This window comes from Trematosphaeria pertusa (assembly GCF_010094035.1).
Source record: "Trematosphaeria pertusa strain CBS 122368 unplaced genomic scaffold BU26scaffold_6, whole genome shotgun sequence".
Classification (NCBI taxonomy): domain Eukaryota; kingdom Fungi; phylum Ascomycota; class Dothideomycetes; order Pleosporales; family Trematosphaeriaceae; genus Trematosphaeria; species Trematosphaeria pertusa.
Genome location: NW_022987217.1, coordinates 830,182 through 847,284, shown reverse-complemented (window position 1 = coordinate 847,284; position 17,103 = coordinate 830,182). Strand labels below are relative to the sequence as shown.

The following is a 17,103-nucleotide window of genomic DNA, read 5'->3' as shown; positions in this document are numbered from 1 at the left end:
TTTGCTACTTCAAGTGGACCGTTGTAGCGGAAAGTTGGAGGTGGATATATTTCACAAAAGTTCAGTGTTTAAAACAACGATCCTCGGCGGCATCAGCCGACACAGAGGGGTCTTTCCGACGGTCTCCGTTTTTCCCTTTCAGTTGCGGGGCAACTAATGGGTTCTCGACCTCCATCATTTCCTCATTAGGAATTTTGACATCTATCCGATGTGGAAGCATGTTTGCCCAAACGTATCGACCACTAGGGGACGCCCGGACTATCGGTGAGGATACGGATGGCTACGGGACTAGGCCTGGAGAGGAAATTCTGATCAACTACCCGGACCCGCTTTTCACGCGCTAACTCGGCCCAGCAAATTTGCGAGCCGATCTCCATCACGTGCCGCCCTATTACCCCTTCTCCACCCCCAGGAAACAAGTATCCAGGTGGCTAGAATGGTATCTCTGTTATCAGCGATTCAGAAGCGAGGGCGCTGAGATAGACACTCCACCATGGGTTGGCTTTCAGGTATAACTTGCTGAGGCCTGACCACTCTTATAATCCTCGCATGTCCTAGGCGTTTCTGCATCCGGATTCTCCCTTTATTTACCGCATAGCACGCATTCGACTTATCCCTGTGAGCGACTGCAACCATGACCGACATGGAGAAGACCGCGTCAAACCCTCTCTCTGAGAAGTATACGAATCCCGAAACGTCCGTCACAGCGTTACCCGAATATGACGAATACCTTGGGCTGTGCGAGGTCATCACGGGAGACAAGATGAAGAAACTGGCTCGCAAGATCGAGTAAGCACTCACTCATAGGTATAAATGGAAAACTAATGTTGACGGCGTCCAAATAGCGTTCGCGTGCTGCCGCAATTGATCATTCTGTACCTCATGTCCTACGTTGACCGAACAAACGTTGGTAAATCGACCCCAGCCATAAGTATGTGACAATCGCCATTTACGCGACTCTCAGGAAATGCGAAACTATTCGGCGCGCTCGAAGATATGGGCATGTCTGGGCAGCAATGGAATACCGCACTGTCTGTCTTCTTCGTCACGTACTCTCTGGGTGCAGTGCCGGCGAATATCGCACTGCAAAAGCTGGGGCCGCGGATCTGGCTGCCTACGATGATGCTTTCGGTCTCGATTATCCTGATTTGCGCTTCTTTGCAGAGCACCTTCGCGGGCTGGACGGCTTTCCGCGTGCTACTTGGGGCGGTTGAGGCTGGTGTGTTTCCGGGGTGTTCGGCGGTACTTACAACATGGTATGTGAGAACCTTCGTGCGCTGATCGCGCCGTCCGATAGGTGATGCTGACCTCCTCAAAGGTACTCGCCTCACGAAGTCCATACGCGCATGACAATCTTTTACACGGGGGCCTCGGCCGCTGGTGGCTTCTCCGGCCTCCTTGCATATGCGATTGGACAGCTTGATGGTACATGGGGTTACAGAGGATGGCGCTGGATCTACTGCCTTGAAGGTTCGATGCCTCATATCCTTAGCGTATGACCACTGCTTACACCTTCCAGGTGCCTTCTCAGCCGTCCTCGCAATCGCCGCTTTCTTCATCATACACGACACTCCATCAAAGGTCTTGTGGCTCACGGCAGAGGAGAAGCGCTTTCTAATTCTTCGCCATAAGTTCTCGGCTGGTGGCGAGTCTGGGATTGCAGAGAAAGAGGAGTTTTCGTGGACCGCTGCCCATCAGGTCTTTAAGGTACGTGTTATCAATTGTGCAATGTGGAGTGTGCTGATTGGTTGGCAGTCCTTCCATGTCTATGCATGTGTCCTCATAGAGTTTACCCTCTGCGTTGTAGTCTATGGCGTCTCCTTCGTCCTCCCTACTATGTGAACGAACACATCCCTTCCCTCCTCGAATCCAGCTAATATTTCCACAGCATTAAAAATCTCGGATACTCCGCCGCCAACGCTCAAGCCATGACCGTCCCACCCTATCTGTTCGCCTGCGTCGTCACCGTCTTCTCCGGCTGGGCAGCAGACCGCTACAAGCAGCGCATGCTCTCTGTCCTCCTCCCCAACCTCCTCGCTATGATCGGATTCATTATTATAATCGTCAGTGTGCGGTACAAGCAACTACCTGGTGTAACACTCTTCGGAGTCTTCTTCGCTATCGGCGGTCTCTACCCGATCTCTCCCGCCGTGACTGCCTGGACGGCACTGAATCTCGCCGGCACCATGAAACGCTCCGTCGGCATCGGCGCCATGATCGCCTTCTCGCAGCTTGGCGGAATTGTTGGCTCTAACATATATATTGCGAGTCAATCACCGCGCTACCCCGTCGGCTTCGGTATTAGTATTTCCATGCTGGGTGTCTTTGGTATCGTTTGGCCGGCTATGTATTTCTTCATTCTGAAAAGGATTAATGCGAAGAGGACGAAGATTCCAGTGGAAGAGGTGAGGGAAAAATATACGGATGCGCAGTTAGCTGAGATGGGGGATGATAGTCCGTTGTTTAGGTATTCGACGTGATCGAGGCGACAGGTGCCAGAAAAGGGTGGGGTTGGTAGGTGGCATGCTGCATTTCGCAATGAAGGCAACCCACGATCAGGGTGACGCATGGACCGCTAGTGAGGCTGAGTACGCCTCGGAACATGCACGAGGCTGAAACACCCCTGGAGTCCTTCAGTCCATACAACGATCGAGACAATTCAAAAGCTCGTCGAGAGAAAGTTCTATTGAGCAGGTGGGCGGCTTGGGACTTCCGTTCGGCATCACTGTAGCCCCTTGTCTTCCACTGTCTATCCTCCAAATCTACTCTAGAGGAACTAGATCTCCGAAAAGGCTATCAAAACAAGATTCGCATGTGCGATGAGCGCTCTTTCAGTACAAGGGAGCGGGCAGGCGTTTATGAGGATGGCCTATCCACCTCGCCGTCAAATTGCCACTGCCGACCTCAGGTCCGAAGGGGAAGCAGACCTCTGCGATGGGCTTGTCGAGAGCCTGTATCACGACGCATCAGCAATGTATAGCATGAAGGGACACGAGGCCGGCTTACCGCGAGTTGTAACGTGAACAGTGGGTCCGACTCGTCACCACTCTTTAGAGCCTTGATGTTGAGAGCAGCGCCAATGTTCGTGCCGATCTTTACACCGAGCGTCGTCTTAGGGTCCGATTTGGGACAAGCGCCGGATTGGGCTGCCGATGTGTTAATACGTTGGAAGGAATTGCAAAGTGGCGCATTAGGGGACACTTACATGCGATCGCTGTGAGCTTAGCATTGATGTTGGGAATCTTCATGTTCAGACCGATCTCGAAGCCCTTGCCTGTGCACTCGTCAGCTTGGACCGCTCTTAGTCTAAGAGGGCACCAATACGTACCAAGCGCTTCAGCCTTCAATTCCAGACTCGGCTGCAGAAATACTGCAACGCCTCCGCTGATCGACGCATCAACCGTGACGTCCAGGATATCAATCGTGGGCATCCATCCAGAGAACTTATTTTCCGTCGGGTCCAGCAGATTCATCTCCACAATCGCGTCATCGCTCAGCGCTCCCGTAGCTCCCGAAGTCACGCCCGCGGTAAGACTAATCGCCGACAGCTCCGCGCCAATAGCAATCGTCAAAAAAGGCCCAAGATCCAGCACGCCGGGGATCTTGATGCCGCTGATGGGGATGGAGAGGATGTCGAAGGTCTTAGTAAGAGAGTCGGTAATGGTTCCACTACCCGAGAGTTTGAGTTGCGCGATAGCGGAGACGCCCTTGGGGGAGAATTTCATAGATGCTCCGGTTGGGACGAAGAACTTTTGAGAGATCTTGAATTCCATGTCGAACTGACCCGCGGTGCTACAGTTCAGGCATGCGACGCGGGCTTCAAGGTTGCCGATGCCGAGGGCGAACGAGCCTGTGAGGTCGTGGTTGAAGTCGATGGACGAAGTCTTCGATATGTCTCGTGCCCGAAGGTCTCCGGGTGTTTGCGCGACAGAGCCGACAACAAGATCGTAACTGTGGGAAACAGTGATCCAATCACTCTGGGTTGCTGCAAGAGTAGCCTTGTTGGCTGCTTCGTCGTACTGAAGCGCCGTGATGACGAAAGGCATCCTGTTGGTGTTGTTGCCGCAGTCTCCTGGGCCGGCCACCATCACAAAGCTGTGGTTGTCTGCGCCGTTGACCCAATCCCACACGCGCTGTGCGTAGGCGAAAGTCGCATCGTCTTCAAAGGTCATGGCGATGCTGTCGTTCTTGCACTCGACGGAAGCGAGCATGCCGTCGAACTTCTCCATGGAGAGGACGTTCTCCGTTTCGCCTGGCATATAGAGCGTTAGGGTGGCGATAGCGGCGTTCGAATTTCCTTGTAGTTCCATCAGTCAAGACTAAGCATGCGCTCGGCTGCGGGTCGTTACCATCACCCCACATGAAGGTCTCCTCGCTCCTCAAATCCATTCCCGAAGGCTCTTGACGTTTGCTGAGTCGTCCACCAGACGGTCGTATGGGCACCAGCTCGGTAGCCACCACATAGTTGGCATTGAATAGAAGAAATGGGATAGCCCACTTCAAGCAACCGCGCAGCGACATTATGGACAGAAATTAAACGACCGGCGAGAGTATAGATGCAAAAGAACGGACTGAATTCAAACTGAATGAGCGTAGAAAAGCTAAAAGAGTGCAGGCTAGTCAACGCGGCGAAACGCACCCTACATGTACCTCAAGCAGCCCTTCGTATTCTTCATGATAGACCCCAAGTCCGATGCAAGAGACAAGGAAGAAACAGCGAGAACCTGAGAGCTGCCTGAGAAGTCCGTATACCAAGAATCCTTCGACCTTCCATCGTTGCCCCACCCCCTCGTAGAAGATCTCGTTTTCTTTTTCGCATTCGATACGGGGCGTACCAGCTGTCTGGACAGCTGCCTTGAAAGTCCGTAGAAGATTGCGATCGAACGTCTACTGATGTAAGGTCTCGTCTCTCCTGCACGCTAATAGGGTAGAAAATCCCCGATGCTGGCCTTGGCGTTACATGTTGCGGACGAATACGAGGAGCTCAAACGGTATGTGATGGAAGACACGCCTCGATGGCTAGGGAGGTGATTGGGTGGGATAGTGAGCCCCTTGCGAGGATGAATTAATGAAGGGTCGTGGCTCGTGATGTGCGGCGATGGCCGTTGGAGGTGGTAAGGGGGTGAGGCTGAGCGGGAAGTGTCAGAAAAGAACGCTAGGCCGACTCTGCATTAGCGTGGTCTCGTGGGACCGAAGACATCCACAACACCTCCAGGTCTTCTATACCTCACAACACCTTCAGCCAAGCGTGATTCTGCTCAAGAGGACACGGCCTTCTCATGTATTCCAGATGCACGCGATTTTTTCGAGTATCTGGAACTCGGGCAGTCCTTCCCCGATGTTGCCGGACAACCGCCGTCGATATTCGTAGCGGCCATTTATCAGGAAGTTCGAAAGTCTTTGTCCGCAACAGGCGAGAACTTTGAAATCTGGTGTTTTTTGCGATTCTTGAGTCTCGTGGTGATGCACGCGGATGAGTCTTTAACGGATGTCTGAGTCGAACGAGTATGACTCCTTCCTGAGCTATACACGTCACGTTCACTCCATCCTCAAACTCCTCCCGCTTTTTCTTCATTCCATCGCAATATCCAATCCGCGAAACTTCGTACTGAGCTGCGGAAACGGCGTTTTCCCGCCCGCAAACCCGTTATTAAAACCTAACATTGTCCTGCCATCAAACACAGGGTTTCGAGATTAGTTAAGATCGTAGCCCGGGCAGTTATGGAAACACAGAACAAGCTGAGTAGAGGCGCTGCAGCAGCCATACAACTGCGAAGGGTCCCTCTTCAAGGCCCCAACCCACCTACTCCGACGTTATCGCAAAGATGGAACAGCGACACAAAAAGTGAAGAGAGTGTTCAATTCGCCATCTCTAAGTAAACCGCTCATTCCAAAGCTCCCCGAAGAACCTCTAACATATCATAGCAGCTTCTCCGCAGTCTCTATGTCTCTCTTCGAAATATGTCCATCCTCCAAAGGATGTTTATCATACGTCAACTGATCGTTGAGTACATTCAGCGCGTACATAATCTCTTTTGGATACCAGCGGCGGGGCATGTGTGGCTCGAGTCGGAACCCCTTGGAGAAAATCTCCTTACCGTCATTGGTTCGCTCTCGTACGTCTGGCGCGCCGGGCGGATTTCGTATCTCGAGGCATGCTTTGCACGCGAATTTCTCATTGAGGATGTCGATAGAGATGAGCTTGTCTTTATCTTTCTCGTTTTGTCGCTCTTTGTAATCGTCTATGTTTCTGCGTTAGCGGACAGGCTATCTGCGCGCTTTTTTGGAGAGACTTACGAATTATCTTGGCGCAGAATTTCCTTTCCTCGTCTGATAACTCGGGACATTCTGAGCACAAGCGGCGAGCCGGTCTCTTCCAAGTTGGCTTGTCCTCCGGCGTGTTGCGTTTGCATTTGCAAACGAGCCGGCCGGGATCGGGGTCTGTTTCGGGGGTATGCTCGTCGCGCTGTGGCTGGGGAGGCTCTCCTGAGCCGGCAGGGTCTGCGGTTTGTGGAGCTTCTTGCATGTCTGTCGGGGATTCAAAGCTGGAAGTTTGTTGATGTTGTAATAGAGCGCACCACGAACTCGATTTAAGGGGTGCACGCTTGGTAAGAAAGAAAGTAGGCAACATGTCACTTATATACTGTCGATTGCTGATCGAAGAGTCACGAACTTGGCTCAAGGGAAGAATGAGTCCGCACTGGCGCCCGGGCCGTTCGTAGGTAAGTGCTTAGCAATCTATCTTATAATTTGAGTAGATCGGTCTCCCCTCCTACCTTGGCCGAAGGCCTTAAAATACCACCGTTACAACCGTCAAATCCGCCTCTAACTTTATTTACTACTCCGTATATTTTCCGCCTTCTGTATACCTTGCCGTCGCCGTGCAAAGTTAACGCTTTTTGTCCGTGCAGCGCACCTTTTTTATCTCACGGGCCTCCTCACGGGCCCCCCTACGGCCTCCTTACGGGTTGAAGATATCCCGCTCCGTAGTGCTCCTTTTCTATAAAACTCTTCTCTTTCTCTACTCTGTGCGAACAAGCTCCGCAGGACCAAGCTCCGCAGGAAAGGGGGGTCCTAGGGGGTCTCCCCCTAGTAGGATTATATCCTACCTCTATTACTCGTAGGCGCTGGATCTGCTGGCTTGTTAACGGTAGGCTGCGCTGGCTCCGCTGGCTGGTTAACGGTAAGCTGCGCTGGCTTGTTAACGGCAGAGGCAATTCACAGGCCCTGGCTGCGCTAGCTCGTTAACGCGCCTAGCCCCTCCACCCCCTACACAAGAAATCCTTCGCTGGCCGATCGACTGGCGCTGGCTCCGCTGGCTTGGCTGACATGATGTACCCAAGTCTCGAGTACGCGATCAATCCTGAGCTTCCTAACCTTCCATGTGGTCGCTTGAGGCTAGTGAAGCCTGGGGAGATCTCGGGGGCTCTTGAGCAGCCTGCCGCTCATCCTTGTTGGCATCGGCTGCGGCATCCACCTGATGGGAACTGTTGTGGACGGGTTTCCTCGTGGCTTCTATGGGCCTGGACAGTTGCTCTTTGTCGACGTCAGAGTTGGGAACATTCTCGTCGACCTCGTCTCAGGCTGCGGGCCGGGCCGTTCCCGCGGGCTCGGTGGTCGTTTCCCTAGATCTCGTTGCTTTCGTCGTGCGGGCGCAATGAGTCTTTCAAAATCCAACACATTCCCAGGCAATCATTTCCCAAAATCCAAGACATTTCCCGACTGGTGTGTCCCAAAATCCGAGAATCAATAGGAGAAAAAACCGGATGGTCGAGACGATAGCAGCCACGAAGCTGTAGCATATGTACTCTGGCAGCTCGCCAGCTTTGAATAGGTCCACAAGCTTGTGTCCCGGCTCCTCATCGCCCGTGATCATGAACACATATGCCACTGCTAGGCCCGCCGAAGGGAGTAGGATTAGGCAACTGATGCAGTGGTTACGGGGCTTCAGTTCGACCCAGGCGCCGAACAAGCCGCAGAAGGGACCCGCAAGTCCGACAACAAGAATAAAGTCTTCGAATACGGCCAGTACAATGAAGAGGCTCCCAACCACGCCACCATCGAGAGCCTTTCCTTCTTCGACCGCCGAAGCTAGGGCATACAGTTGGAGGAAAAAGATGATTGGAGAAGGCGCTCCTAGTAGCAGGCCCAAGAATAACCTTTTCCGTAGCTCTGGATGCCACCAGTCAGCAACCAGGGCCATGTTCTGTGCCTCCAAATCGCTCGCTGCCGACCTCGCGTTCATTTGTATGGTCGAGATGGGGAAATCACCGTGGTGTCCTACCATTTGGAGCAAAATTTGAGGATTGGAAAAGACTCCCCAGATCACGACAGCCAAGATATTAGAATGGCATGCCTATCCGTCGCATCGGTAGTGATCCTTGGTACGAGACAAGAGTGTCAGAGCCAAGGAGTGGTCGTCACAGGCCGCTGGGTGTCTTCCTCTATATGAGATTCGCGAAAGAAGATCACAGTGTGCAGATGAGACGATTGGGATGAGGATGAAAACAAACAAAAAATGGAAGGAGACATAGGCGAGCTGAATTGGCTAGGTGCTTACAGTGCGGATTACCGTGCTATCCTCAACAGTCTCGGCCATCCTATCACAGACAAGGCGGTCAGTCTATCGCGATCATAGTGTTCCTGAACTAGGGTGGTAAACCCGAATGTGGGGGGGGGGGGGGGGGGGGGAACAGACCCCAATACTACCTATTGATACCATTGAATGGTACGCTTACGTTCAAATTACAAGCCGCACGAATAGAATGGCCTGACTGCCACTCGTTACTCTAACAGAATGAAGTTTCTAAGCCAACAAAGCGTGGGATCATACACTACCCGCCGTAGACTCACTCAAGGGCCTGTCAAGTCGCGTTCAATTCGCGTTGGTAGATTGATCCGAAAGGGTGTGCGCCCGTCATTTCCCGAGCAAGCAGCACAGGTACGCCATAATATATGTTGATAAGATATGATTAAGTGAGATCGAGGCCTATCATCTATCAGCGAGGAAATTGCGTGCTTGGATTTAACAACTTCTTGGAACCGGGTTTTTTTTTTTTTTTTTTTGTGGCCGCCAGAGGTCCATAACTGAAACTCTTGTACCAGTGTACTTACCGGCGCTAAACAAACACTTGCACCTGTTTTTTCTCTCCCCATTGTTGGCTGTGGGTGCTGTTTTGCGGCGAAGGTTGTGACAACCCGTTCTGTGCTATAGAGAAAACAAACCCAAACACCTTTTCTCAATTCAAGCGCTTTTACACCGCCTTCGCCCGCCTCTTCGTCTCTTCCTCGCAAGACGGCAAGACGGCTACCGTGTGGAGCAGGAACACTACACGATAGACGCAAAGACCAAGTTCTCCAAGACGAGGTTCCAACGGCTCGGCGCTTCTAAGCAATTTTTTCTTTTAGCTAACGATTTTTTGCGATCTGCCAGCGATAGTCTGCTAGAGGTGTTATGAGGTTGAGTGGAGCGGCTTGAAGTGCTGAGGTCCACGGGAGGGAAGGGTGCGATTCGCTTGATCCCGTGGGCCGGGCAGTATATCGTCTGCACCCTCTGCATGACGCACTCCTGGCACATAATAGTTGCGTCGTTATCTTCGCGGTGTCCGGCTGTGAGCTCCGTGTATCTAAGGCCATTGTTCCATCTTAGGACATGGACCGTCTTTTCGAAATGACCCGTAAATCTAAACGAAGGCATCTCGCAGAAGCTGCAGATTGAAGAACTCTCCAAAGTGCTAAATTTGATGGGATAAGCGAAAGAGGTCTGGATCTCTGTTAAAATGCCGCGGCGACCCTCGGCATCCTCCATCTCTATTTCTGGCGTCTCTTCTTGGACCAACTCCTCCTTATCCTCTCGTTCTAAGTCCGCGAGATCCTTGGCGTCGAAGAAGTCTAAGCCTGGCATAGAAACCTCCGGCGCGATATTTAGAGCAGACGAACTAGCGATGCTAGCCTGCACCGCCTTCTTCTTGCCACCTTGCTTGGGCATCTCTAGGTTCGGCAAGTCGTAGAAAGTGCAGCTAATCCTGTTCCTCTTGCAGTACTTGCACGGCGGCTGGTCCTTCTTTGTTTTAAGCGAGCAACGCTTCTTGTAAAGTTAGCAGTAGGTGCAAGGAGCCTATTTCCTGTCTAGTCTGTACAGGATGCTATTTAGGTCGACGCGCTACTCCTGTTTAGCGATTAGGTAACACTTAATTCTGTCTTTAAAGTACTGCGAGCACGGCATTCCGCTATTCTCGACTATAGAGTAGTCTTGGCCAAGCCGCCTACAATCCTGACAGCCTTGAGCCACGGGGTGTCCGGTGAGATCATCATACTCGCCTCTTGGATCTTTGATAGGGACTTGAGCTTCTACGCTAGGCGTCCTGCGGCGGTAGAAAGCCCTAAATTCTTGCAGCTCGCGTTTATCCTCAGAATCGATCATAGACTAGTTGTCTGGCCAGTTCTCTTCGCGGTTGGTAATATTCTTAACCGTACTAATTGCCTTAAATAGCAACCGCACAATGCACTTAATGTGCCCCTTATTTAGCACTGCTTTCTGCTTGCCTTTCCTCTTCTTTGCCTTGGCCGCCTTGGCCTTCTGTCGCTCCTCTTCCAGGTTATAGTTACCGCTCTGGTCAACGTTAACCCACGTAACTAGCACAACCTGCCTGTCGATGTTCTTTCGCAGCCTATATAAGACCACGGGGTCTTTAGCTAGAACTTCGTCCTCCATGCTAACGGCCGACGGTGCGGGTGATTCTCTTGGGCTACCGTTGTCTGAAAGTCCAAGGGTAGCAGCTAGGTTGAAGCTTGGTCTGGAAGGGCCTTCACCGTTGTCTTCTTCTTGTTGTTGATCGAGCGTAAGACTGGACATTCGCATATCCATGCCCTGCCCTGGGGTCTTGGGTGGCGCCTCATCGTCGGCATCGTCGCCAACATCATCTGATTGAGAGATCGGGCCTCCGAACAGTGACAGCACACGAGGCTTCTTGCTTTTCGGGCTCTGCTCGGGAGATTTTTCGTCATCGGAGACTTCTTGCCCTTGGATGACTTGTCCTTTGCGGGCCTGGGGCCAGGGAAGGAGCGGTCGAATGCGTCCTCGCACCCCTCGTTATCAGAGAAGCCTTTCTCGTACTCAATGAGTCGCTCATTGCCAGGCTGAGTTGGAAGTATGTCTCCCATGGAGTCGTTATTGCAGGTATCGGCCGCTCCATCCTTATCGCTATCATCATTCCCGTGGGGCAGGTTGAAGTTGTGGAATGCTGTTGAGGGCTGGAGATCGTCGGCCATTTTGGTATTCTGGCTGGCGATGCCGTCGCAGGCTGAGAAATAATTGATGTCGCACGCGTCCTCTTCGTGTCTCCCGTTCCCGAAGCCAGTCTCACCTTCTCCGACACTTGCGCTGAACACTGTGCCTCGACCATATCCTGATATATGCCTTTATAATTGCGCGCCGGCCGGATCTCAAACCAGCCAGCCTAGAGAATATCGGCGCTAATATGAACTCGACAAGGTTGACACTTACGATTCCTTCCCCCCTCCCCCACCAAAACCCACCCGGCAAACGGATAAGCCGTCGACATGGGTGCGCAAGAACGCCTTGGCTTCCGTAACGCGGGCAGCTCGTCCAACGGGCCTATTACGAGGTTCAGAAGCAAGCACCAAGTGTCGGCTCAAACCACGCTGCCCACCGACGAGCCAACGCTCACACGACAGGTTTGCGGTCCTGGAAAGCCGCAGACAACGGGACAGAGACAGAGGGCCTCGAGAAAGAGGGTCCTGAGAACGTGGGCCACGTGGGACCAGGTAGAGATTCTGAAAACAAAGTTCAAGCAAAACCCTACACCAGAAGCCCCGGAACGGAAAAAGATAGCGGAAGAGATCAAAATGTCCGAGGAGTGGGTGGCAACCTGGTACAAGAATAAGTAAGGACTGACCATGAACAGCGCCGAAATACTCTCAGTCTGTCTCGGCCTTCCTAAGAATCTCCAGAAAGAGACCGAAACGGATATGGGCCAGAAGTCTGCAGCACAGCATCCCGCGGAGTCCCAGGCTGTTGAAGCCATACCGGCAGGGGCTGATGCCGGCTCGAACATGCCAGAAAAGCACACGCCTTCCACGGCTACCACCGCAATCCGAATAGACCCGTCATCGCTCAGCGCCTTCGACACGTCAAACCGTCCTACGCTCACGATAATGCGATGTGGCTCGTTCCTACGTTCACGATCGGATGCGAGCGATTTACACGCGGAGAAACTGTAAAAATAGACGGATAGCTGAGACTGCAAGATATACGGGAGAGGGATGCAGTGCTTGACGGTAATTCAAATTGTTCCACCCCTGATAGAAGCGGCAGAAAACAAGCGGGCATTGCACAAAGAGGTGGCAGAAAGCCCTGGGACCTTGAGTGCCTGGCGTGTCAGGCTTGTTGGCCTGAGGCATTACAGAACCACCCAAATTGCCTAATCTGGCAATTGCGATTTGTGGGTCGGCGAATCTAGACAAATTAAGATCCCTCTTAGGATTCTCTTCTAACTGCTTCTTATGCAGGTAGTTAGGATTACATTGCGGGACCTCCTCGTCGTCAGGGTTATCATGCGCAACGCCGCCATTATCCACTCGGTCAAGCCAACTCTGGACGACTTCATCGAATCGGCAAGCTCGAGATCTGGGGTGGTGGGGTGCCGCAAATGGGGTCTTCGCCAAGACCTCCTTCTCTGCTTATCGTGTTGTATGAGGCTGTCGTTCGAGCGCGCTTTGTGGGAGGCTTAGAAACGTTATTGTCGAAGGTCTTGCCAGGCCCAGCTTGAGCCTAACGTTTCGCGGCATTGTGGTATGGAAGCGGCAGGATGCATGGATGGAATAATGTTACAGGAGCTGCATTGGAGGCGGCGGTGGCTAGGAAATATAATAACTCTGATCGAAAATTCTAAAGTCGCGATCTTTGAGCTGGGACTTTGTCCAGCGGATAGAAGCAACCCTAAGATTGGTTCCGCTGTAACCTAAGGAGTTAGAGATTCTAAGAGCTGGAGTTGCTTAACACTAAGCGTAGACTTTCTGTAGCTTACTTGAGGGGGTGATCTCCTGCGCTAGATAAATGTAGTAAGGAACTCTAGATGCTAAAGCTTGCAGATGAGGAATTAGGGGTATAAGGCTGTCCGCTTAGGTCGCTGAGTTGATTGAGATGGATAAGGAAGAAGTTCGGGGGTGCTGAGGAGCTCTAGCGGCCGGGTAATGGGTATTAGAAATCTGGACCGAGCTTGTCAGAACGTGTCTAGGGCTAAGAATATACAGAATAGGAATGAATAGCGAGAAGATGTAGGAGAATGCAGCGCGCATTGTGATGTCGCAATGGCTGGAAGCAAGCGGGCAGAATTGGGTATTTTTAGGAAAGTAGTAGGTTATAGCAGACGTACCTTTCATAACCCCACAACCTTTGTTCGCTATTCTTTGCGCTGCTAGGATCCTCAGAGATACTTGGATGGACAGAGCGGATTCCGCAATATTCTGCAACCTTGGTTTGGTGTTGCGGTTGGCGTGGGGGTGGTGGAGTGGCGACGCCGTGATGCAATTTTGGTGTTGAGAGCTCGAAGTTTCGAAGTTTCAAAGTCCCGCTTATTGATAGAGAAATTTTGCCGATTAGATCTATGAAAATACTCCTTACCGACATGATACTAGTAACGGAAAGGACGATAGGAAGAGCCTCCTCCACCATAGCCTCCACCATAGCCTCCACCATTGTATGAATGAACGCCAGGACTGTTGCCCAGGCGAAGGCAGTTCGCTTTCTTGTGTCCACCCTTCCTGCAATACTCGCACCAATTTCCCCCTCCGGGCTTGGTACAATCATCAAAGCGATGGCCACCGATGCGACAACGCGTGCAGTAGTTGCCGCCATCTTCATTCCGGCACTCCGCAAACGCATGTCCCTTTGTACCGCAATTGCTACAAGTTGGGAGCGAACGCACTCGAGCCTTCTGCTCACGGTTAGATTCCCGTGGCTTCCCGGCAAGCTTGAGCTTTTTGTTGCGAGCCATGTGGTCAAACAGCTGACCAGCGTCGTTGGCCTTGCTCAGAATTCGCCCCTGGCGGAAAGCTTCCCGGCGAATCTGTGTTTCTGTATGACCGCGAGGGCAGACATCCGCAGTGCAAAGCTCATCCCAGTATATGGATAGGCAGGACGGCGCTATATGCACCATCCAACGGCCATCGGAGTTCTTGTGTTGCCACGGCTCGTAACATGCTGGCTGGTCCCGATCCTTGTTCTTGTATTGATGATTGAACCAAGTTGCACATATGTGCGCGCGCATGGGGCAAATTCGATTTTTCTTCGAGCGCCTGCACTTGTGTCCATTGAGGTGATCATAGCAAACGCCAGCGAGAGCATCTTTGATGAGCTGCCGCTCGCTATCATCCAAGGCCGCGATCCATTGTTCTTCTTGGATGCCGGACGGCGGTGGGTCGTCGTACAACAAATCTTCAGGGTGGGGAGAAGCTTCATCGCCGTACTCGTATTGCCGGTCATCCGCCTCAAGAGCTACTGGTCCCTCTTCGTGACCGATAGGCAGCACCTCCTCTTCTTCAATCTCGTCCGCTTTCCGCTTCCCTCCTGTATGAATGAACGCTGGGACTGTTGCCCCAGCGACGGCCTCTGCTCCTGTGTCTGCAGCCTCGGGAACCTGAGTGATCGGCGGCACTTGAAACTCGAGAGCTTTTGGATGGTACGAATCGGGAGGAGGGCGAGGTGCAAAGAAACCCTCCACAGCAGCCTTGAGGGCTGCACCGCTGAGAGTAGTATGCCGTGGTGCGAACATCGGCGGTCCTGGCCGACAGAATGCGTGCGGTCGCAAGGCCTCCGCATTCAAGAAAGATGCAACTAAGGACTGTTAGCTGCTGAGGCAGGATAGAAATGAAATGACACACCTCGCATCTTCTCGACCCATCTATTGATTGGGACATGTTGGATGTCTACGCTTCGGAGTTCAGCGAAACCAAATTGCCGAGTTCTCGGATTGCGTGTCTGGAACTTGGGAACCCAAGGACCCTCACAGTCCACGGATATCAATCGAAAATTGACTGGGAATGCATAAGGTTCGTGCTCTGAAGAAATCTCGTAGCCATAGTCCTCTGTGGCAACTGCCAGAATGATGTATATGAGGCCCAGCAAAGTGAAGACGGCGTCGTTGCAACCGTCATGGGCGCCACGGAACAGATTATGCTCCTTAGCGTATCCTTTTTTGGTGAATTTCGTCACGGTATGGAATCCAAGCGGGCGACCCGCCAAGAGGTCGTATTGTACGAACTCCTTGCGGATAGGCTGGTAATCAGTAATAAAGTCTCGCACCGCATTGCTCACCGAGATATTCGGGAATGCCTTGTACGTCTTGAGGTTGTCGTTCATCGCCAGTGCCTCATCGAATTTGGATTGCCCCTCGTTATATCTCCTGAAGCAGCAAACCTCGGACAGCATCGCGTCAGCATGGTCTCCCGGAGCCTCGATGCCCTCTTTATCAAAAAAATGTCTTTCTCCCCCCTCATCGTGCCCCACCACAATGATGTATTCAGTGAACGCTGAGTCTTTTGACTCAGCGACGTCGAAGCCGATATCATAGAGATGGGCGCGCTGGTCGGCCTTGCAGAAGCCGAGCAAGGTGATCGCGTGCTCGATGTTACGAATGAGGCTCTTGAATAACGTCAGCAGCTGTGCGGAAGAGTAAAAGATGAGGGCACGCAGTGTTCGGCTGACGTTGCAGTAAGACGAGTAGTGCAAAGAAATGCGTTAGAAGGAGTAGCTCAGCCGCTGTGATGCAGGTCGATGTGAGCCATCCGCCAGCTCGCCGCTGGGGACACAAACAGAGTTTTGAGGCAAGGCAAGGTGAAGAGTAAAACACGAAGGGAATACATACCATGGTTGACGGTGGGAACTGTTTGGACGGGAGAGAGGGCTGTTGAGGTGAGGTGGTGGAGGTGGAGAGAAAAAAATTTTCGAGTTGAGGGCGCTGTTTACCTTTGAGCGTTGAAGGCAGGCGCGATAGGCACGTGACAGGAAAGCGCCTTCACTCACAGTTTCGAACGACAAATCAAATGATCAGGCACGGGACTCTGAACCGCCTGCACCCGAACCTCGCGACGCTGCTCGTCGTGCTGCGGAGGAGTCTGAGGTCGCCCGTTTCTCCCGCCGCCATGAAGCTCCTACACCTGCTGACGAGCCTCCTCTGCCAGCAGAACCAGATCCGGCCCCGGCACCCAGACCGGAAACGGAAGTGGAAGGGGGAGAGCGCCCTCGCGCCGTACTGATCGATGATGCAGCTGCTGTTGTTGGCACCCAATCTACGTCCTCGGCAGAGCGCCGCGAGCGTCGTCGCACGAGTCGGCGCGTCTCGATCGCTGAGCACGATCGGCCCAAATCCCGCCGTATCTCCGTGACGGAGAAAGAGAGGCCAGTGAGCAGACGCACGGAGTCTGACCGACCACGAACGAGGGGCAATGGAGAGGAGCGACCGCCTAGGCCAAGGAGGAGCGATACAGAGAGGAGCAGTCGTCACAAGAAGAAGGACGATGGCGGAGCAATGAAGGGGTTCTTCGGGAGTTTGAAGCGAATGGTTGCATAGTGTGGTGGGTACGATACGCGTTCGTGCTTTTGGGATCATGGCAAAGGGACGGGCCTCACGGCGGCATACATGGGAACTTCATTGAATGGTGTTTGGGCTGGGAGATGCGATATACCACTGACGACTTCTCGTATTTCTTTTGCTCTATCCGAATTGGGTTTGGGTGGCATTGTGTATTTGTACGACTTTGTATGCGTTTGACGATGGCTGGGAGACTGCGAGATGTGACATGTCGATGTGTATATTCTTTTCTTCTTCTGAGGCGGTGTGCGTATTATTACTGACGATTTAATGAATTCACATGACTATACATACCTTTCACTGATACGTTTGAGGAGTGAACCAAGGTCAGCGATTGGCCAAACTAGTATCCTAGAGCCTGAAGGCCTTCAGCCCGCCATACGTGGACGGACGTAAGAGTATATTTAGCGAGGAGAGAGGCAGCGCCGCAGAATTTGTATAAGGCGTGTCTTCAGATGCGCAATCCTGAAGGTTCTACGGAGATGATGAA

General features: G+C 52.5%; 7 protein-coding genes across 7 annotated transcripts; 4 read left to right on the top strand and 3 right to left on the bottom strand.

Annotated features, from left to right (window-relative positions):
• The first annotated feature begins 316 nt into the window (after positions 1 to 316).
• Positions 317 to 2,606, top strand: BU26DRAFT_604165 (MFS general substrate transporter). Its single transcript, XM_033835500.1, has 7 exons — positions 317 to 789; positions 846 to 910; positions 965 to 1,256; positions 1,319 to 1,470; positions 1,520 to 1,707; positions 1,756 to 1,838; positions 1,889 to 2,606. Exons 1-7 carry the CDS (start codon positions 635 to 637, stop codon positions 2,478 to 2,480), a joined length of 1,527 nt encoding a protein of 508 aa, XP_033684866.1. The 5' UTR covers positions 317 to 634; the 3' UTR covers positions 2,481 to 2,606.
• Positions 2,607 to 2,831: 225 nt separating this feature from the next.
• BU26DRAFT_482610 (uncharacterized protein) lies at positions 2,832 to 4,310 on the bottom strand (the record flags this gene model as incomplete). Its single annotated transcript, XM_033825775.1, has 4 exons — positions 2,832 to 2,951; positions 3,007 to 3,146; positions 3,206 to 3,274; positions 3,329 to 4,310. The coding sequence occupies 4 exons, from the start codon at positions 4,308 to 4,310 to the stop codon at positions 2,832 to 2,834; spliced, it is 1,311 nt and encodes a 436-aa protein (XP_033684865.1).
• A 1,555-nt stretch (positions 4,311 to 5,865) lies between these two features.
• Positions 5,866 to 6,644, bottom strand: BU26DRAFT_518384 (uncharacterized protein). Its single transcript, XM_033828798.1, has 2 exons — positions 6,298 to 6,644; positions 5,866 to 6,242 (listed from the first exon to the last, which is right to left on the bottom strand). Exons 1-2 carry the CDS (start codon positions 6,629 to 6,631, stop codon positions 5,920 to 5,922), a joined length of 657 nt encoding a protein of 218 aa, XP_033684864.1. The 5' UTR covers positions 6,632 to 6,644; the 3' UTR covers positions 5,866 to 5,919.
• Positions 6,645 to 7,353: 709 nt separating this feature from the next.
• On the top strand, positions 7,354 to 8,452 carry BU26DRAFT_593304 (uncharacterized protein; the record flags this gene model as incomplete). The annotated part of the gene is made up of 3 exons (XM_033834871.1): positions 7,354 to 7,725; positions 7,817 to 8,247; positions 8,325 to 8,452. Exons 1-3 carry the CDS (start codon positions 7,481 to 7,483, stop codon positions 8,450 to 8,452), a joined length of 804 nt encoding a protein of 267 aa, XP_033684863.1. The 5' UTR covers positions 7,354 to 7,480.
• Positions 8,453 to 9,328: 876 nt separating this feature from the next.
• Positions 9,329 to 11,271, bottom strand: BU26DRAFT_563754 (uncharacterized protein; the record flags this gene model as incomplete). Its single annotated transcript, XM_033833204.1, has 3 exons — positions 9,329 to 10,087; positions 10,502 to 10,973; positions 11,033 to 11,271. The coding sequence occupies 3 exons, from the start codon at positions 11,269 to 11,271 to the stop codon at positions 9,329 to 9,331; spliced, it is 1,470 nt and encodes a 489-aa protein (XP_033684862.1).
• Positions 11,272 to 11,562: 291 nt separating this feature from the next.
• On the top strand, positions 11,563 to 12,243 carry BU26DRAFT_563753 (uncharacterized protein; the record flags this gene model as incomplete). The annotated part of the gene is made up of 2 exons (XM_033833203.1): positions 11,563 to 11,879; positions 11,928 to 12,243. 2 exons carry the CDS (start codon positions 11,563 to 11,565, stop codon positions 12,241 to 12,243), a joined length of 633 nt encoding a protein of 210 aa, XP_033684861.1.
• Positions 12,244 to 15,786: 3,543 nt separating this feature from the next.
• Positions 15,787 to 16,592, top strand: BU26DRAFT_593300 (uncharacterized protein; the record flags this gene model as incomplete). The annotated part of the gene is made up of 2 exons (XM_033834870.1): positions 15,787 to 15,798; positions 16,074 to 16,592. The coding sequence occupies 2 exons, from the start codon at positions 15,787 to 15,789 to the stop codon at positions 16,590 to 16,592; spliced, it is 531 nt and encodes a 176-aa protein (XP_033684860.1).
• Positions 16,593 to 17,103: the final 511 nt, after the last annotated feature.

What these genes read in the sequence shown, in the direction of transcription:
- BU26DRAFT_518384 (XM_033828798.1), bottom strand. Translation starts at nt 6,631, where the DNA reads ATGTTGCCTACTTTCTTTCTTACCAAGCGTGCACCCCTTAAATCGAGT. An exon ending in ATTCTGCGCCAAGATAATTC is followed by an intron (nt 6,243 to 6,297) that starts GTAAGTCTCTCC and finishes GCAGAAACATAG; the next exon opens with ACGATTACAAAGAGCGACAA.
- BU26DRAFT_604165 (XM_033835500.1), top strand. Translation starts at nt 635, where the DNA reads ATGACCGACATGGAGAAGACCGCGTCAAACCCTCTCTCTGAGAAGTAT. An exon ending in CGTTGACCGAACAAACGTTG is followed by an intron (nt 911 to 964) that starts GTAAATCGACCC and finishes CGCGACTCTCAG; the next exon opens with GAAATGCGAAACTATTCGGC. An exon ending in TCGGCGGTACTTACAACATG is followed by an intron (nt 1,257 to 1,318) that starts GTATGTGAGAAC and finishes ACCTCCTCAAAG; the next exon opens with GTACTCGCCTCACGAAGTCC.